Source organism: Macrotis lagotis, chromosome 4 (genome assembly GCF_037893015.1).
Source record: "Macrotis lagotis isolate mMagLag1 chromosome 4, bilby.v1.9.chrom.fasta, whole genome shotgun sequence".
Classification (NCBI taxonomy): Eukaryota; Metazoa; Chordata; class Mammalia; order Peramelemorphia; family Peramelidae; genus Macrotis; species Macrotis lagotis.
Window position 1 is genome coordinate 246,958,174 of NC_133661.1, and position 20,972 is coordinate 246,979,145.

General features: G+C 43.4%; 2 protein-coding genes across 8 annotated transcripts in view; one reads left to right on the forward strand and one right to left on the reverse strand.

The window, feature by feature from the left end:
- Positions 1-13,457, forward strand: part of ANGEL1 (angel homolog 1) — a 111,365-nt gene extending 97,908 nt beyond the window's left edge. For 5 of the 7 annotated variants that reach the window (XM_074235659.1, XM_074235661.1, XM_074235660.1 and 2 more), the window contains 9 exons: positions 1,306-1,884; positions 2,739-2,962; positions 3,454-3,523; positions 3,943-4,376; positions 7,684-7,810; positions 8,146-8,256; positions 9,379-9,448; positions 9,960-10,132; positions 11,247-13,457. In XM_074235659.1, the coding sequence (XP_074091760.1) occupies positions 1,306-1,884; positions 2,739-2,962; positions 3,454-3,523; positions 3,943-4,376; positions 7,684-7,810; positions 8,146-8,256; positions 9,379-9,448; positions 9,960-10,132; positions 11,247-11,407 (1,949 nt within the window). In that variant the 3' untranslated portion in view covers positions 11,408-13,457. The remainder of the gene's footprint in view (positions 1-1,305; positions 1,885-2,738; positions 2,963-3,453; positions 3,524-3,942; positions 4,377-7,683; positions 7,811-8,145; positions 8,257-9,378; positions 9,449-9,959; positions 10,133-11,246) is intronic. The other 2 variants (XM_074235662.1, XM_074235664.1) reach the window with 1 other exon arrangement.
- Positions 13,458-16,655: 3,198 nt separating this feature from the next.
- The window catches only part of VASH1 (vasohibin 1), a 34,003-nt gene continuing 29,686 nt past the window's right edge, over positions 16,656-20,972 (reverse strand). The window contains exon 9 of the transcript XR_012478195.1: positions 16,656-17,725. The gene's annotated coding sequence lies outside the window, so the exon portion shown is untranslated. The remainder of the gene's footprint in view (positions 17,726-20,972) is intronic.

Genomic DNA, 20,972 nt, shown 5'->3' on the forward strand with positions numbered 1-20,972 from the left:
TATTCATTTAAGCATTTTTAAATTCCAAATTCTCTCCCCCTCTCTAGCCCTTATCCCACCCATTGAGAAGACAATCATTATAATTATACATGTGAAATCATACAAAACACAAAATCATAGAATTTATAGAACAAGAGGTGATCTAGGCCAAAATTCTACATTGTACAAAAGAGAACCATGAAACCCCAAAAAGGAACCTTTGACATCCTAAGGTCATATAGATAAGTGATAATAAACCCAGGTCTCCAATATTATACAGTGTAAAGAACTGTCAGAGAACTGTCTTAGTCTTGGTTGGATTCTTCTTCTTCCTACTATTTTACCTTCACATCTAGTTGAGCCTGTTTCCTCTTCTGAAAAATTAGAGGGTTGGATGAAATGAGGATTAGGGAATCTCCAGTCTCTAAATTTATAATCTTATGATCTACACTCCTTCTCTAGGTTTCTTTCTACTCTACCAGACCCCTTATTTCAGAGGTTAAAGTGGCCAAGAATTTCCCTGGTCTCAGGATAAAGGGTTACTATCTGTGTTTAGGAATATATGAAGAACCCTATGCAATACTAGAAATAGTTTTATAAAGATATGTTTTTACATCATATGTTTCTCACATGCTGTATTCCTTCTATAGCTTCCTAAAGAGCTATCCTTTATAACAAAGAATAAAAAGCTGGGTAGCTAGAAAAAGTCCTGTAACCAAACCAGCATATCCAAAAAAAAGTCTGATGACATAGCAATGTTCCACACCCATGGGAGTGTGATCTTTTTTAAAACACAATTTTGCTAATTATTTCAGTACAATTAACTACTTTTGTAATTTCTTTGTAGTTTATATATTTAAAAGCATGACTCTGAGAAGGGGTACATAGGCTTCACCTGACAAAAGGGATCATGACATGAAAGAAAATTCAACTGTTCAATGCATGCTAGTTGTATTTATTTTAAACTTGTATTTAAAACTTGTTTTTCCTGACACTGCAAGCTGCTGTAGTATTTTGTCATTTTCTGGTGGAGGGTACAAAAAGAGTTCTTGACCAGACAGTCTACCTTCTTCCCTGGTAGGCTTTCTTGCTTCCTTTTTGGGGTGTTGATATCCTACACTGAATTGCAGTGGAGGAATAATGTGTATGTATTCTCATAACTCTTCAATGAGTCCTTACTTGGTCATTATAATCTTACAGCATTCTTTTTCAATCACTTTATTGTTGGCAAGCAAAATATAAATTATTCTTGACCTCTAGGAGTTGAATTCATTTGAGGAGCCATGATAATTACCCTGTAACCTAATGTGTTGACTTTTCCGACAGATGCTTTCTTCACATGTCGGAAAAATGCTCTCCTGGCAAAGAGCTCGTCTCCCCAAGTGGAAGGCAGCTTTGCCATGGCCCCTCGGGGTCTAGACCAGGAGGAACGGGAAGGCTTGCTGCATCAGTGGCGAGAGGAAGGGGCCAGCAGGCTGCCCACATCTGTTAATGAGGGGCCTCCTCTAGAGAAGGGATTGGCCTCAGGCAGTTTGGCTCTCTTGATGGCAAGCCCTGAAGAGCAGCAGGATGCTGCTTCAGAGGACAAGTGGTCCAATGTTCAGCTGAGTGACTTGCGGGCCGCGGAGGAACCCTTCTCCGACTTGGCTGGGATCCCAGGAGAGGAGCAGCTAGAAGGTGTGGATGGCACAGTGTGGACTGCTGTCCCAATGCAGGCAGGACCCCAGTTTGCAGATTGTACTGTCCTGCCTGTGGGCACCCTCGCCACAGAGCAGTGGGAAGAGGACCCTGCAGTAGTGGCTTGGAGCATAGCACCTGAGTCAGTACCAGAGGAGGAGGCGCCAGTCTGGCCCTTTGAGGGTCTTGGTCAGTTGCAACCTGCTCCAGTTGAAATACCTTATCATGGTGAGTAATGACTGACCCAAAGAAGGGAGACAGGGCCCCGGGGGGAGAGTGGAAGGCAGACGAGCTACAACATTTTTAGGATTATATGGGACGCTCTGATGTGTGTGTTACATTTAGAGTCATGGAATGTCAGAACTAGAAGAAAACTCTAAAATTTATCTTGTCCAATCCCTTTCATTTTGTAAAGTAGAGAAGGTGAGTTGCCAGAGGTCTTGCAGCTAGTTAATAAAAGCACTGGGAGTAGAACTGGAGTCTCTTCAATCCAGGACTTTTTCCATTAGACTATGTTGCACAGAAAAATTGTGAAGAATAGATGAGTCATAGATTCCAACCCTCCTTTTTCTTCATTGCTGAGCTACCCGTTTTGAACAAAGGAGAACAAACCAAATGTAGGGCTGAGGTCAAAACAGAAAAACCTTTAACATCAGTTTAACTTGACCTCATCTGTGTGTGTGTCTGTCCTATCAGTAACAAATCAATGAGCATTTATTAAGCATTTCCTCTCTGGAATGTATTGTGTCATTGGAAATGTGAGCAGTGCTCTCATAAAAAATCTGCCTTACCTTGATCAGAGGTGGTCATTCAATTCAATATTTATTTAAATGCCCACTATGTATAAGGCCTAGTGATGGTGGGCAGAGGGGACACAAAAGATGATGACATTCCCTACCATGAAAGAACTTAAAATTTAATAGGAGGAAATTTCCTGTAAGCATTTTAGATTAGTAGGTGAAAAAGGAAGACGTAGGGATCTCTGGGGAGACTGGTAGGAAGGCATGAGGGGAAGGAGGAGGACTGCTCTCCCTCAGTGCCAGGTGACATACAATTGCCTTGGGTCTGTCTCCTGTCTGTAGAACTCTTGTGGCGAGAATGGGAGGATCTCTCTATCCAGGCAGATCCTCAGGGCCTAGACGGGGAGGCTCCTCAGTTCCAGTTTACTGTCATGTCATATAATATCCTGGCCCAAGACTTGATACAACAGAGCTCTGAGCTCTACCTACACTGTCATCCAGACATTCTGAATTGGAATTATCGTTTCTCCAACCTTGTGCAGGAATTCCAGCACTGGGACCCTGATGTGAGTTGGGAATTGTGCTCCACAGCACATTGGAACTTTTCTATGACCATAATACAGTTGCATTTATTCCATCCCTACAAGACATCTGGGATCACATTGAAAGGCAAATCCCTCCCCTTAGTTAGTTAGGCAGAATCCTAAGAGAAACTCTCTTGAGAATCCCAGAGCCTCCCAAGTCTTTGTATGGTTTTGAGTGAGGATTGAGTTTAGGGTTATTAAGGGAATAGGAAAATCCAAATCTTGGGTGTTGGGTAATTTCTATTTTAGGCTTGGGAATCATGATAAGGATTTAAGGGAAGTGGTCAGTCATTGTAGAAATTTTATTGCTTTCTGGTGCCACCCCCATTGTTACTTCCTTGGCATCTTCCATATTGGTCTTGGTGCCACATCCTAGAGTGGAAATGTCCCCAGGACAGGAGGAGGTGGGGGCCCCTTCTTTTCTGCATGTACCTGTGTCCTCTGAGTGATTGATCTCTTCATCAATTTCCCAGATTCTTTGTCTCCAGGAGGTTCAGGAAGACCACTACTGGGAACAGCTAGAGCCAACGCTGCGGATGATGGGTAATGTAGTCTTGTGGGGGCTTTTGGATGAAGATGTCTCTGAAGTTCTTCTACCTTCTTGTCTCTATCTGGAGGGATTTTCCTCTCTGGATCTTAGCGCGTCCTGGATTCCTTAGCTCTCCTGAAAGTGAGAGAGTTCCTCCTCCTGGTAGCTAAACCTTTCATTCTCAGTGAAGGATGGCTTCCCATTATCTACTCGTTCTCACACCCATCTGTCCCTCCTATCCTTTCCTATCATTCATTCATCTGAATATAGCTTTAGAGAAAGCCTTGCAGGACTAAGAAATTGGCAAGGGCTACAAACCCCAGAGGTGAGTAGTGGGAGCGTTGTGATGATTTACTAGACCAATATCATTAGCTACAGGAGCCTGGCCTTTGATATCTGTGACCCATCTCACTGGTTGTGGTTTCCCTCACAGGCTTTACTTGTTTCTACAAGAGGAGGACTGGGTGTAAGACAGATGGCTGTGCTGTTTGCTACAAGCATACCCGGTTCCGACTGCTTTGTGCCAGTCCTGTGGAGTATTTCCGGCCTGGCCTGGAACTCCTTAACCGGGATAATGTAGGATTGGTTCTGCTGCTACAGCCGCTGATCCCAGAGAGCTTGGGGCAGATAACCGTGGGTCCCCTGTGTGTGGCCAACACACATGTGCTGTACAACCCCCGCAGGGGTGATGTCAAACTGGCTCAGGTGGCCATCCTCCTGGCTGAAGTGGATAAGGTGGCAAGGTTGGCAGATGGCAGTTACTGCCCCATCATCTTGTGCGGGGACCTGAACTCTGTCCCTGACTCACCACTCTACAACTTCATCAGGAATGGACAGATTCAGTACCAAGGCATGCCAGCTTGGAAGGTAAAGTGGTTATTGGCTATGTGGGCCAGGGAGGGAAAAAGAGGGGTGCTTCAGAGTAGAGAACAGCGAGGTGAGAGACAGGTTACCTATAGGGTGGTTCCATCACTGCCATCAAAGTTGTTCAGGGTTTTTGCCCCTGAAGGGTAGAATATGAGGAAACTGGCATTAATTAAAATGGGCACAATTTCTTTGTTTTTGAGGGAAAACTTTTTTGACCATTAGGGGATGAAACACTGGACTGAGATGTCTGAGGCAGGCCCTAGAGACTGAGTAGAGGAAAATGTTGGGTTGATCAGATCACATCCAGAATAGCATACTGAATTTTGAGCATCTCATTTTAAGAGAAATTCATTCCTAACAACTCCTGTATATCAGTTACTGTGCTAGGCCCTGAAAAATTAATTGGCAAAATGAAACAGTTCCTGTCTTCAAGGAGTTTAAATTATGTCAAGGAAACAGTGTGAACATATTTAGGTATTTACAAAATATATAAAGTTCGTTCAAGGTAATTTCAGTGGGACAAGATAGATGTTTAATAGTCGATGAAGTTTTGGAAATCATGTCATTTGAGGAAAGGTTTTAGGAAGCCTGGAGGAGTCTGGAGAAGAGAAAACTAGAGAGAGGAGGCATAATGACTGTTTGCAGCTATTTCAAGGTGAGAGTGTTATCTCCTATGGAACTAGGAGATGACTTAAATTAATTCAGATACCAACAATATGATACCAACACTAAGACCAATATTGTTGAAGTTAATGAGAGACATACTTGGACTCTAAATGATAATTATTGGGCTCCAGTAGTGAACTTAGACTGCGAGCTTCTCATTCCAGTGATAAAAAAAAATCTCTGGATTACTATAAATATCAAAGATACATTGTCTAGGGGATTCCTATTTGGAGTGGAAGATTGAAATGGAAGGCTTCATAAGATCCCTTCCCATTCTAATGTTCTTTAAGAGGAGACAGTCATCTACCTGGATGATTTAACTAGTCAACTAGAAAGTGGGAGAATGGGACTTGACTAGATGATTCTTGTGTTTCTTTTTTTATTTTTTTCAGTCTTTTGATTTTGTTAGTTTGTTTCTTGATGTCAACCTTCTGTGTGTGTGTGTGTGTGTGTGTGTGTGTGTATTTCTTTTTCTTTGCTCATGGATTCTCTCTTCTAACTTTGTGAAAAAACCTACAGTCTTCCATCTCTTATCCTTATATTTTTTTTCCTTTTCAATTTAGAGTTGAGAAGGTTTGTAGAGATTGTCTGTTTTTTTGTTTTGCTATTCACCTTAGCTTAGCATTTAGTAAGAATTAAATTGAGTGACCTGATAGCATGAATGTCTGATACTTCTCTACTCGTTTTCAAATAAATCCTGCAGGTTTTTTTTTTTGTTTGTTTGTTTTACTCAGTGCCAAGTTTGGTTTCTTTTACTTTGCATTGAGATGATAGTGGAAGTGAAACTTGCTTTAGAATAGTAGAGAGGCTCAGAGATTTGATCTGATCAACTGTTGTGTTTCTTTTTTGAATCTTATCCTTTAATTTGGACTTAACCTCTCAACATTGTTATTGTAACTGCTCTGGAAAAGATACTTTTTCATAATCATATAGTCAGAGGCCTGGAAAGGATCCTGAGAAGTTTGCCAGTTCAGCCCTCTTCAGTTGAGCAAGATCAACCTGAAATAGGACTCAAGGATTACCTTCAGAGGAAAATAGCTCTCAGCTTCCTTTGGAAGCTTTAACCCTCATTGGGGTAAAAACTTTCACTGTCAGGAACTACTTCCTGTCATATCTGGAAGGAATCTAGGAAAACATGTATTCCAGTGGTTCTTAAACTGAGTTCTGTGAAATTGTTTTTAAAAGATGTTTTGATCATTGAATTTTTTAATATAACTGGTTACCTTGTAATCTGATATAGTTTATGCATTTAAAAACTTTCTGAGAAGTGGTTCACAGGCTTTACTAGATTACCAAAGAGGATCCACAATAGAAAGAAGTTTAAAGCACTCCTGCTTACAGATGATCAGACTGGGGCCTAGACAGGTGGAGTGGCTTGTTGATGTCACACAGTCAACGAGTAGCACCATCAAGACATTCTTTCTACTGTATCAGACTTTCTCCAGAGTATGATCTACATTCTTTTTGCTGTAGCTTTCTTGTTCTTCCCTCCAAGAGCTGGTCACTCTTTGAAAGAAGTCTTTGCCTTGCTTAGAAGGCTTTTGTGTCTTCATTCCATTCACAGCAGCTCTTTGCCTTGTCTGACCCCTCTGGAGATTGAACCAAAAGGAATACCAGTGAGACTGGCTGAGTGGTACATGCCCAGGGGGAGTGTGAACTGACCTCTTGGGCGATGCTGGCTGATTGGATTCCTAGGCAGGACACTTGAGCTTTCTCTGTCTCTTCTGATTGAACATAATGGGTGTCTTTGGCAGAGCAGAGTGGGAGGAAGGAAAAGAGAATTCAGTGAATGTTCATAGAGTTCGTTGTGTTTTTATTGTAATTAGGTTGCTTAAATTTTTATTGAATGACAACATTGAGCTGACTGATGAACTTCTTGCTGAGAAGTAATGTTTTGGGGAGTTTGTAGTCCTAAGCTAAGTCACTGCATATAGATCGAGACATTTTGTTGTTTTTGTTGCAGTTATTGGAAATGTGAGTCTGACTAAAATATTTCCCATGTGGCACTTAGTTTATTCTGGTTCCATTCACCAAGTGGTGTTTTGACATCTTTTACCAAGAACTTTTCCTTATAAGAGTGGGGTAGGATCCTTGATCATAGGGGTAGGATCCTTGATCATAATTCTTGGAGACAAAAATCTATGGGAATAAGTTAGGACAGCATCAAATACAGTCTTAGCTGCACAAAGGCATAGCATTAGTAAGGATTCCTTGTTTTCATCTGGTAGGTAATTCTGTAGCAATAGGCCTAGGAGAATATGGGACCCTGATCTAGGATAAAACAGGTTTCTAGTCAGGGCCTTGCTTTTAAATAATCTTAAAATGGCCATACCAAGGCCCTGTGGAGCATTGCAACTCATTATGAAGTTGGGTGAGAGTTTTATTAAGAGAAGGGAAAACTTCAAAGGCTAGATGCCCTCAAGTTCAGTCTTTGTCTTCCCTTCCTTCCTATCTCAAAGATATAAGCAGATTTTTCCAGGGGGGAATGGTGTGTTTAATTAGCTCAATTAGATTTGTATTTTTGCAACCTCACAGGGAAGCTTATGCAATATCCATAGCATATGTGAACATTTTTCCAGCTGTTATCAGCCTTTCCCTTTTCCGTCTGTTTTTTTACCTCTGGCCTGCTGTTTCCCTGCAGGTGTCTGGGCAGGAAGACTTCTCCCATCAACTTTACCAGCGGAAGCTGCTGACCCCACTGTGGCCTAGCTCCTTGGGCATCACTGACAGCTGTCAGTACATTGCTCCCTGTCACCCCAAGAGATCAGGTGAGCCACTATCTTGGTCTGCTGGATCTGTAGCTTGTAGCCTTTTTTTTTAAATTAGTACAGGAGAAAGTTCTGCCTCTTCAGAAAGATGGGAAAAATATCATACCATGAGTATCTCTTGGCATATTCCTTGATTTCTTTTTCTTCTCTCTGAATTCTTAGTGCTTCCAAATCGACAGATCTAAAATATATGCCTGAGAAAGAACCCTTTGTCCTCTGTCAAGCCTTTTGTCTCCCCTTGTCATTAGGCTACCTGCTGCTCCATGGTTGGGAGGCCCTATCATTAGGGACCTTTTGCTTCTTCCTCTCACCTAGTGCTTGTTCTGTATCTGTAGAGAGACGCAAGTATGCCCGGGACTTCCTGCTGCGTTTCCGCTTCTGTGACAGTGCCTGCCAGCGGCCAGTGGGGCTAGTCCTGATTGAAGGAGTGACAGATGCTAGACCAGGTAACAGAGATAGAACCTTTCCTTCTTCTCATATCTGTCACTTCACAGCTTCCTGGACCTTTGAGTTCAGTTGGTCAGAATTCTTGGAGACACAAATCTATAGAAATGAGCATAGGGTGGCCATCAAGTCTCTTTTAGCTTGAATTACTTTCGATGTAAACATGATAGAAAAACATCATAAATATATGCTATAACAGGTGAATTCTTAAAGGGTTTTATGAACTTACTGGGTTAATTTTTATTTCTTTTCACAATTAATGATTCATGAAATTTCTGAGCATCAACTGAAAATTGATTGAAGGATATGTGAAAAATGATGGTGGTTATGTTGAAGGTTAAAAATAATATATAGATTTAAAGTTGAAACAACTGAAATACAACAACATTGGATTATTCTGAGAACAAAGTGAATGGAGAAGGCACCATTGTTGAGAGTCTAGAGAGCCAGCCTGGGAGTCAGGAGAGCTCAGATTCGTGTCTCATCTCTGATCCATACCAGTTGACTGATCATTGGCAAATCACTTCTCGGGCAACTTTCCTAAGTTAAAGAAGAAGAATTGCTGATTTGAGTTCCCCAAAGGAAAAGAAAGATCCATACCTTCTTAAAAAATGAACTAGTCGGTGTTTCAAGTGTTCTCCAAAGGCAAGATGGCATACTTAATGGATGATGATAGTCTCAGGGAGACAGCTTGGTCTCTGAGACAGGAAGACCTGGCCTCCTGCCCCCAACACAACTGACTCTGACTGAGCAAATAACTTAATCCCTTGGTGCGCCTGGCAATGCTCTCAACTCACAAACCACAGTATCATGGCCAGCATGTGTTGGTGGAGGAAGGTCCCTCACTGGTATAGGGAGTTTCCTATACCAAGGAAGTTGTAGAGCTGGTGAAACAAAATAAGAATAGTAATGAGCATAATTTTGGTCTAGGGGACCAGGCCTCTCCCTCACCCTGCCTGATATTTTCCTTATTCCTTTTCCTAGGCTCCCCAGTGCCATCTTCCTCTTCCTCCTTCATTTCTGAGAAAACCAAATGGGATTTTCAGAGGAGTTTTGGGACAGGAGGATGGACCATTACCCTCTGCCCTGGGGAATCTCAATCCTGTGTCTTGTCTCCTTCATAGAGCGTCCTGCTGGCTGGTCCCAGTCTGTCCCTGAAGCAGACACACCTGATCCGGAACCCTTCTTCCCCAGGTAGCCACCTTCAGCCCCAGTCTTCTGTGTTTTGCTCCCTGTCTTCTCCATGCCCTCCCCATGAGTGAGATTTGCCCTTCCCCAAAGTGCTGGTTGATGCCAACCTTGGGGCAGGCTGCTCTTTCATCTGTTCTTCTGGTCACTCTCATCCTTGTTTGTCTCTGGGCTAGTTATAAGTCAGAAGTAATTCCCGTTAGCATGCCTGTGGGTGTTTCTTACTATGGAATCTGAAGGGCTAAGGGAAGTTTAACACCTTGGGTTGGGTCAAGGACCAAGTCATATTCTCAACTCTTTTTCATTGTGGCAGGCAGCTGAACTTGCCTTCTATCCTCCTCCTCTTGGCTCAGTGATCTCTGAGCTGTCAGCCCCATGTTTTCCTTTGTTGGAATTTACCAAGAATAAGGCTAAGCTGAGTCCCTGAAGGCTTTTTAAAAGTAAAGTTAGTGGGGGAGTGGGAGATTGCCAACTGTGATATCTCAATCGGTTTTGCCCCTCTTTGTCCCTCCTCCAGGTCTACAGGCACTATCCAGCATAGTCTCAACCTGACCTCAGTCTATAGCCACTTCCTACCCCAACAAGGCCGCCCAGAGGTCACCACAATGCCCTTGGGCCTTGGAGCAACAGTGGATTACATTTTCTTCTCGGCTGAACCCTGCGAAAATGGACACAGAGCGAGTGAGTCTGGTGGGTTGTAGGTGACCAGAGGTCTTGACTGCTGTGCCTTGCAGCAGTGGTTTGGGTCAGTTACTTGTCATAGTAGTCTGAGCTACAGAAAGCTTGGAATTCTTGGTACTAGTAGGGGGGTTCTTATCTAGAGAGAATGTCTCATTCACCTTTTTTTTTTTGGTCATTTTTTTTGTTTATTGTATTTGTAAGGCAGTGGGGTTAAGTGACTTGTCCAAGGTGACACAACTATGTAATTATTAAGAGTCTGAGTTTGAATTTGAACTCAGGTCATCCTGACTCCAGGGCTGATCCTCTGTCCACTGTGCCACCCAACATTCTAGGGGATATTATGGAAACAAATATTGATGGGATTTTGAATCAGAAGACCCCAGATTTGAGACCTGACTGTTTCCTTGTGTAGCAAGGGAATCCCTGGCAAGTCACTTGACTACTGTGAGCCTTAATATTACCATTTGCAAAATGAGAACAATAATTATAATAATAATAATAATAATTCTTAAACTGCATACCTCATTGGATTTGTAAACCTTCAAACAATATAGAAATGTGAATTTATTGCTATTACTACTACCATTATTATTATTATTATTATTATTCTTTATGTTTCTTTAGAATTTCATAATTTTGAAGTTACTCTTAGGTACATTTTCTCCCTCGATCCTCCTGATATAAAATGAAGGAGTTGGATTAGATCAACCTTTCAGGTAGCATAGCTGCTGTTAACAACATTGAAGTGAGGAGACTTGAGACACCCAGACAAGTTAAGTGATTATGCTTCGTCCTGGGGCTCTTTGCTTTACTCTGCACCCTTCTTCCACCATATACTTTGGGTAGATTCAGGTAGGGGAGCCCCTTTTATATCTTGTGAGCCAGAAACAAGAGAAAGAGAAATGCTGAGTATATGAGTGAACCTAATCTGTGAAAGATATTCTACCCCCTTTCAGTTTAATGTGTTCTCTGCAAAGAAAAAGATTCATGGCTCTGTCACTCTTTGTGTGACCATAAATAACTTTCTTGAACCCTGTCATGTCCAAGCTGGCTTTGGGGACTGGCACAGATGTATAGATTTATATCTTTAGGTGCCTTACATCAACTCCCTTTTATAACCCAGGTCGCAGGCTATACCGGGATGGAGCCCTGAAGCTGCTTGGCCGTCTCTCCCTCCTCTCTGAAGATGTCCTTTGGGCTGCCAATGGCTTACCCAACCCCTTCTGTTCTTCAGACCACCTCTGCCTGTTGGCCAGCTTTGGGATGGAGGTCACCGCCCCATGATGGGGCTCTTAGGGGACGGGGGGCTTATCCTCCAGAAGAGCTCATTGGATCAGAGACTGTGGAAATCCCAAGCTTCTGGAAACTTACACCCAAGGAATTTCCCTCCCCCACCCCTCCTTTCACCCTCCCCTTCTCCTCAGTTGGATTTCCTCTCTCCCTTTCCTCCACCCATGATGCCCCTTCTCCTGCCCCAACCTCTTCCTAATCCTGTGCCTCACACGCAGTGGCCCTGGGAGAGGCAGGAGGGGGGCTCCCCTTCCTACCATGTATCCAGCGCCTCCCCCTTGATTTTTAATTACCAGGGTTGCGGGAGTTTTTGATCTCATTGGTTATTTGCTTTCAGGATGCAGCTTGTTGACTCCCCATAACAGCCACTGCTGCCTGCAATCTCCCCTCCTGTCAAGCAGATTACTCACTAACCTCCCTGCCCCCTGCCCATCTGGTCGAGCCTCTTATACAGCTACTGTATATAATGTATAGTTTTTTTTTTCCCTTGATGTTCTGGTAAGCTGCAAGAGCGAGTGCAGCATTGATTGCCCCTCATAGGGTGGGTTGAACATGAGCAGGTGAAGTTGGTAGACTTCTAAGTGACCTGCTTGCTGTAGAGTCCCTCCTCCCCTCCTCTTTCCTCCTTCTCCCTCTCCCCAACTACCTTATATGTGGGTGGCCACTGATTTGTGTCCATCCAGCTTGGTCCTTGTGAACAAAGTGGACCCCTCAGCCTGAAACAACAAGATCAAGAGGGCCTGGTGATGATCCAAGATGATTTGACTTGCCTCATCCAAAGCCCCCCACCCTGAAGCCAAGACATGGCCCTAGTATATTTCTCTTGGGTTCACCCCTACACCCTTGTGTAAGAGAAGTTGGCCTTTCTGAGTGTCAGGTTGGGGAAGAAGGAATCTGTGGGAGTGGGGGAGGTATTGTCTGAGGAGCTGAGGATCTTGTAGGATGAAGAAATTGGGTCTGAAAGAAATGTTCTTCTGGCCTGATGGTATCTGAAACTGGCCCAGTGTGGGGGTTTCAGTGGGAAGCAGTATATGAATTGCCATCATACTCTTGAGGGCTACCTGCTGAAGCTTAAAATCTTGAGGAAGGAGCTTCTCCTTTCTCATTACTTCCAAGGAGCTGATTCCTGCTTCTTTTCTGATTCCCCAGGCCCTCCTTGAGAAACTGTGGTGTTGGGAAGACATTGCCCAAGAAGCATCTCTTCTATTCCTAGTGGAATTGTTTGGAGAACTAAGGGATGGCAGTGAAGCCAGTTGGGTGGGAATGGGAATGCATTGTAGAGAACTAACCCCTGGCCAGGCTGCATCCATCATAGAAAGCCCATTTGACTCCAGGAGTGGAGGGTGGGGGCTGGGGGAGCAGGTGTGTGTGTGTGGAGGGGGGGGTGTCTCCCTGGCACCTTCATGTTCTTGCCCTGCCCTGCCCCTCCCTGTGCCTTAATCTCCCACTTTTAGGAATCTGTTCCCAGGGACTACCCCTTGGCAAGCCTTCCACCTGTATTCCCCCTAACTTTAAGGTGGATTCTGAAGACACTGCTATATCTCCATTGGGTCTGAGTAGCTTTTGTGTTTTTCCCAACCGCCTTAAGTGGGCCTGAAGATGTAATGATAAGCTGCCTCATGTCAATCAAAACTTTTTTTATCTTAAAGGAAAGCCAAAGACCCTGCTTGAACTGTGCTGCTGCTTTTTTTTAAAAAAAAGCTTAGCAGACCCTTTAGCTGCTTAGCAGACCCTTTAGCTCTGCTTCCTTTATATAAGACAATGACTTACCTCAGGTTTGGGGGGGGGGGTCTCTTTTTGCCTAAATCCTTTCACCTGCTATTTAGTATCCATTTCTACTGTGTTTGCTTCTCGGGTCCATCCTTATAGGCCTGAGGACATGAGTTGGTCCACAGCTGCCCCTTGCCCTGTTCTCTCCTGATGGGAAATGCCATGGTCCCACCCTGGGAAGGTTTACAAGGGGATGTTTTGGTCTCTGGCTTGTTTCTGTTTTGAAAAGCAAAGTAGGAAATTTTTCATGCTAATTTATTTTTTTTCTGAAATAAAGGTTTGTCTTTTTTTTTCTTCTGGTTTTTTTTTTATTGGGATTCTGGAGGGCATTGCACAGCTAGACCCATTTGGGGCTGTATTTGCTCAGGATTCACATTCTTGGGGATGAAGAGACTAGGGAGGGAAGGAAATAAGCATTAAGTACAGATATTGTGATAAATGCTTGCATTTGGAAATAGTGTTGAGTATTAATACCATTTTATAGGTTGTGACTTTACCAAGGTCACTCAGCAAATGGACTGGATTTGAACTCAGAGTTTCCTGAATCCAGGCCCACCACCATCCACTGTCCCACATAGCTACCTTCAGGATAGAGAAATTGTTGGAGCCTGGGACTGGAGTCTTAATGGATTAGAATTAAGCCTTAAGGGAAAAACAAGATTAGGAAGGCTTTTGTGGAGCAACTGATCATCAACCCTGTTATCTTTGTATTGCTACAAAATTGAGATGGGATTTTAGGAAGATCTGAGCCAGTTTAGTCGCCTCATTTTCTTTCACCCTGCTTCTCACCCTGGTAGTTCTCATGGCTTTGAGAATGATGAGGGAGTGCTGGGTTGGGGAATCTTGGGATGGTGACCTCCCAGTTGTAGGACAATCCATTTCTCCTTTATTGCAACCACTCTAGTCACCTAGTCTTTGCTTCTTCCATGAAGAGGCAGGCTGTGTGGAGGTGTTTCCCTGGATGAAGACTATGCTGATGCCTCCCCACACTAGTCTGTTTTTTGATAATCCCTTTTGCATTCCTGAGCTAAAGCTAATCTCTGGGCCATCTGTTGGTGGGGGCTTGATCCCCTCGATATGTCTGGTTCTGTTGTGCTGTAACCTTTCCTGTCCCCTAGCATAGTTGAATAGAATTAGGGATCTGAAGAGCTGGGGTTTGAATTCTGGCCTTGCTGAATAGTCTTGGGAAAATAATTTGATGTCTCTAGATCTGATATCTAAGAAGAGGACTTGGTTGATGTCTCAATTCCCATCTAGTGTCATATCCTATGAAACCTGACTCTGACATAATCTTGACTATACCCAACCTGGAAGCTGAAGTTTCCAATCCACTGCAAACCATAAAACAGGGTGAACACCCTGAAACCATCCAGCATATCATATAACTTATTGAATGAATGGATTAAAAAGCATTTATCATGGGGCAGCTAGGTGGCACAATGGATAGAGCACTAGCCCTGGAGTCAGGAGTACCTGAGTTCAAATGTGGCCTCAGACACTTAATATATTATTACCCAGCTGTGTGGCCTTGGGCAAGCCACTTAACCCCATTGCCTTACAAAAAAAAACTAAAATAAAAATAAAAAGCATTTATCAGGCATGAAATTCTAAGTGCTGGTGACACAAATGGATAGACTATCCCTATGCTTAAACTCTTAATTTATGGAGAAGACAAAAAATTCCATCAGCCACATAGCAGATGGGGAGGCCTGGAAGCCTCACAAGATCTTAAGCCATAGTGGAATGAATGGCAAGGCCCTGGAGGTCTTTAGGGTCTATTAGACCATTGCTTTTAGAGTTACTTGACTTGAAAAGTAAACATTTAAGTACTTTTTCCCCTTCCTCTCACTTTCCCATCCTTTCCTCTTCCTCTCCTTCCCTCCCTTTCCTTTCCCTCCTTTTTCCTCCCCTTTGCTTTTTTTTTCTTCCCCCTCACATTTCTTTTTCTCTCCAAGGGATCCCTCTCCCTGGCTGGTCCTTCCTTCTAACTTGACTTTACTGACAGGCAAATGGGCTTATCTCCAACTGGAAGGTACCCAAGTGGTGGGAGGGTATCTAAGTGGTCTTAGGGTCAGAGTTAAAAATTCCACAGAGAAGAATGTTGGTTTACTATATGGAAGAGATTTTTCTGGTTTCTTACCCTACCCCTAATGTAGACTGTAAGTTTTAATAAGGCCTGTGGGATCCAGAAGCCTTGTTCCAGAAAGAATATAAGCATATGGGGTCATTGCACTCAAGTCCTGAGATTCCTTGCCTTTCCTACTAACTCATTGTTCTTAACATTCTCCAGCTGGGAGTTGGATGGAAGTCTAGATAATGTGTTCCCTGAGTCTGTTGAGAGGTGTGCTTGGAAAATTATTTCTCCAGCTGCTCTGGGGTGATTAATCTGTCACCATAACCTTCCTGGTACTGTCTTCAGGAGTTCCAGCTCTGGCTACTCCCCTATCTGGCAAGCATTGGGGGTGTCCAGCATTTCTTCATTTTGATCCCATTCAAGAGGTTTTGTCTGTGTCTGGCATTAACCTAGGCTTTTCTGTCACCACTGTTCATTTGATGACAGTGTTTTCTTGGAATGGGAGAAAGATATTACCTTTCTTAGCCAATATTAAACAATGACAGAGTGAAAATCAGGTTGAAGTAAATGCTTCAACCCATTCAATCATAAATCAGGAAATGCACCCTTCCCCTCCATCTAAAAAGGTAGCACAAATCAATAATGTAAATGAGTGGTTGACAAAATCTTGATCTGAATCAAAAAAAAAGTCCAGATGTGGAGTTTAAGAGGAGTCTGGATACTCCATTAATTTCTAATCCATGATAATCCCAAAGGGTTAGACCAAAACTTACCTTTGCATCCCTAGTAAAGAAAGGTTGGCCAAACAAACTTATGGGAGTAAACAAGATCACAAGATCTTAAGGAGAATGATTAACCTTTTTAAGGAATTAACATGCTTTCAAGTATTGATTTACATATAAATAAATATGCCAGTCTCATGTCTTATCTTTTTATGAAAACATTCCCAGTAGGACCTTTCCTTCTCCTGGGCTGAAACTCTACTGAACCACTTAGTTGCCCACTGGCCTCAGACATTTGACACATACTAGCTGTGTGACCTTGGACAAGTCATTTAACCCTGATTGTCCCACATCCAGGACCATATCCAGTTGTCCTGATCCATATCTGGCCACTGGACCCAGGTGACTTCTGGAGGAGAAAGTGAGGCTGGTGACCTAGCACAGCACCCCCTCATTTAACTCCAAGTACTTATGGTATCACCTCCCTGATATCAGGGTCTTCAAGAATGAAAGATAAAAAACAGTTGAGAAGTTATCTGGACTCACTGTATGTACCTGAAAGTAATAAAAATTAATCTCTTAAAATTGTCTTTGAATACAGGTTATTTTTTTTAGTTTTTTAGTTTTTGCAAGGCAATGGGGTTAAGTGGCTTGCCCAAGGCCACACAGCTAGGTAATTATTAAGTGTCTGAGGCCAGATTTGAACTCAGGTACTCCTGACTCCAAGGCCACTGTGCCACCTAGCTGCCCCCAAATTCAGGTTATTTCTTAATTTAAATGGGTCCCTAATCTTCATCTCTCCCTTTCCCCTAACAAACACCTCCAGGTGAGGTCTAAACTCTGTTTCCCTTGTCTCACAGGAATTTATGAAAATCGGTGTAGATGGTATGGTGGTGGTGATGGTAATATCCTTTTCTCTTTTACAGGCAAGTTGTATTCTTTTCAACTGGGATTTGTACAGCAGAGAGAATTTAAGGGATTGTTTATATTCAAAGGGATGAAACTGATACAGAACTTGGAGATTGGCAAATTAGCAGGTCAACTACCCCTTTCTCCCAACCTGATGTTGACTATGGTGGCATACACTTGTAATTCCTGTTCCTAGGTAGACCAAGGCTAGTAACTCATTTGAACTCTGGAGTTCATCGGTGGGTGTATGCATTAAATCTGAAATTAATATCATGAGCTACTGGGAGTAGAGTAGGGGTGTTACCAGACTACCTAAGGAGGAGAGAACAGGACCAGATTGAAAAATGGTATGGATCAAAGTTGCTGTCCCTACTGGATCTTTGAATGACTGTTGCACTTCGGCAGTCTGGGTAAAAGAAGGAGACCCAACCTTAATTTTTTTTAAAGCAATCTGGAAGCCTTATTTAAATGACTTTGGGATTTAGTTTTTCATGTGGTGATGGTAAGAGTTGGAGGAAGGTAAAAATGAAGTGAGATGGGGGAATGACTGAGGGGAAGAACCCAGCAGAAATATATCCTGTAATTTCAAGTCTATTGTCATTGTATCTCCAAGGACTTCCTTTGACCCCTCCCTTCACCATTACAGATTTATTTGGGGATCCATGGGTGGATGGCCAACAAGTGCAACTCTCCTGAGAGGAAAAACTTCCTTTCTCTTCATTTAATGGGACAGGAAAATTGGATTCTGGAATGTATCCAGAGAACAGACCCAGCAAATTCTTGTTCTTTTTCAACTCTGCTTGTTCCTATGGTTCATCATAACCTTCCAGGCTGTACCTAAGAGAGACAGAGAAGCATTTCTGGGAGGAAGTCACAGATCTAACATATGAGGGTTGATGTCTAAGGAGGGGTAGATGACAGTGAATTGAAATTGAGACCTTCAACTTCCCAGAAATGGAAAATTTTAAACCTATATCTCTTCTTTATTTCCATAGACAGATGCCTTCCCTCCCACCCTCTCCCCAGAGACAGAGCTGATGAGGGAAATGGTACAGAATTTATAGCTAAGGGTGGAGACTCAGAAAATTCTGAAGGAAAAAAAAAAGATCCCGGTTTCTGCCCAGTCCAGACAATATGAGCTGGGTAGACTTTATTAATTATATAAAAGAGAAGACAAAGAGTGAGAGGTAAAGCATAAAAGTGAAAGGGATTTGAATACTGATATGAAAGGATGGAAATACAGGGGACCAGAGATAACTAATTCTACATATGGTACATAACCAGATACAAAACACAAGGGAAAGAGATTCCATGTTTTGTCCACATGTGCCCATGCCTGGGCTCCTCTTCCATCCTTTGCAAACTTCATGATTAAGAGAAACTTAAGTGTCTCCAGAGCATCAGGAAGTAACTTAGAGGGGACCAATACTGATTGGCATGGGGCTAGCACCATGTCAGGGCCTATCCTGCAAAGGGAAGTGGTGAGGTGGAGGTAGAGGGCACTGCAGAGAAGCAAGGGGAAGGGGTCAGGCGATGTCTGAGTCAGGGGAGGTCTGGGTCAGGCCCTCTCTGTCAAATGCTTGACTCTTCCAGAATGGGTCATCCTTCTCCCTCTGACCTTGTTTTTTTAGTGGGGCTGAGGAAGATAACAGAGGCAGGGGCTTTTCCACTGGACTCCCAGACTATCAGACATGGAAGGAGGCTAATCCCTGCTCCTTGCCCCCTCCAAGCACACATTACTGCTGGCAGCCTCTGTGCATGGGGGCTGAAACAATGGTGTGGAGCACTCAGACTCTGGTACTGACTCTAATCAAGAAGACAAGAAGAAAAGCCCATGATGCTTGTCTGTACATCGAACCAGAGCCGCATCTGTATGGGCACAGGAGTGAATGCACTGACTAGCCTCCATCTTCCCCATCTTTTACCCTAGTTCCTGGGGTTGAGGTGGTGAAGCAGATGGCTCAAAAGTGTAGGTGCATGCCAGCCAGGATTTAACTTGCAATCACCAAAAGCACCGAGTCTGGAGCAGGAGAATTGGAAACCACAGGACACCCTCTAGACGATCAACCAACTATCCATCACTTTACCCGGGAGAACCCAGGAATACAAGGCTCTGCTACCTCATCAGCACAGCTTGACCAGGGTCTCTGGTGATGTATTTCATCCCCTTCATTCTCTTAATATTATTGATCTCATCTATATTGTAAGCCCATGGGAATAACTGCTATCAAAGATGGCTAAGGTAAAACAGATTGGGTGATACTGATATCTTTTTTTTATGTCCATACTTTTCCTTATCATATCCCGGTAGAATCATAAAAAGCAGTAGTATGGTTTGAAAAATCATAAGATGGTGATGGGTATATAGGTTGATGATTCATAGAGGGAAGAGGAGCATGCCATGAATCCCTATCTGTTCTGTAGGACTGAACCAGGGCAGTTTGAGATCAGGAGCTTCCAGGGACAGTTGATTCAGAGGGAAACTCAATTACATAGCTACTGGAAGTGAAAGGCTATAAGGGTTGATGTCTCTCCTCCCATTAACTCCAAGCAAACAGTGCGCTGGGGTGGATGCCTTCTTACAACTGGGAAGCTAAAAACCCAAGCTTCCTGCTTTCTCATTTATATTCTACAGAGTCATTCTCTCCTACCCTCCCCAAGGAACAAAGTGTAAACATAGTGGGGAAGGGAAGGGAGGTGGAATTGCTACATATAAAAAACACTTTAAAAATAAATAAAAAGCACCAGTGGGTTTTTTGTTTTGTTTTTAAAATTTTTTTCTCCTTACATAGCCCTAAACCCCAGAGAATAATCTGGGGAAACCACCAACAGGAAAGGCTAAGCAGCTGCCTTGCTCTTAGTTTTAACAGGAAGAGGTCAAGATTTCACTTCTTTTTTTTCCCTTTCTCAGAGCTAGGGGCTTCTGGCCTTACAGGTTTCAGTTATGGGAAAAGGATATGGTAGCTTTCAAGTATGTTCTCAGAGTTCTGAGGCCCTCCAGAATAGGGTCCATTTCATATTATCCCCAACCTTATCTCTCTTCTTTACTAGAGAGTTGTGTGGCCTAAAGTGGGGCAAAATCCAAAGGCCATGCTGTCCCAATGAATCGTTCCATTTCAGTCTTATGGCTCATTCTGCCAAAGGGAGTTTTTCCCCTCCCCACTAATTATAAACATGCCATGACCATCATTATCTGTTGGGGAAACCACTGTGGAATGGTGGGTAGTGGTGAGGGGGTGGGGAAGATTTGGTGCTTTTCCCAGTGTTGTGAACTAAGATTCCTGGTTGTTGTCAGAATAGACACTTCTTCAAGTTCTTTCCTTGGGAAGAAGGAAGAACTGCCTATTAGCCCCAAGGGTGAGCTAGTGAGACTAGAGTCTAACTACCATCCTGAGATTGCCTTTGGCTAGAGGTGGTGAAGCAGATGGCTGACTCTTTGGTCTGGCAGACCAAGCCTGGGGTTGTTATGTCCAAGTCAGACCAACCAGCTGTCACCGTAAAGCCTCTTGGGCAATCTTTGGGATTTGACAGCTGCTGAGAAAGGCAACTGTTCCCTCATAAGCCTAAAATTTCCCTTCCACACCCACATACCAGCAGCAGCTGTACCAGGTATAACTTCCCTTTACTGGGTGCCAGGAAAGGCAGCTCCTGTCCTCCGCACTTCTCTAGATTAAGTCAACTGCTAGAGTCTGCACTAGGTGGTCTGAATACCCTTATGGCAGCACCCAAACCAGGGCCAGCTGAGAGAGGTCAGTCCCTACTCCACAATATCTGGACATCTACGCCAAGAAACTGGTTAGAGGCTCAGGGCTAGAGGCACTCTGAAGCATTGCCTTGCTTTGATGACTGCCCCCCATGGGTGGAATGAGTGGAAGTGGGAGTGCTGATCAGCACCAAGCTTGTTTCTCTGTCCTCACCCTCTTCCTGGGCCTGAGGCCTTACTTCTTTTCTAGGTCCTAGCCATTGCTGAATTTTTCCCTCTGTCCATTTCTGCTCTATCCCCTGTCCCCAATGAGTGACACAGCAATCACTAGTTGCCTACTGACAGGGCAAAGGGAGCAAGATAAACAATTCCAGGGTACTT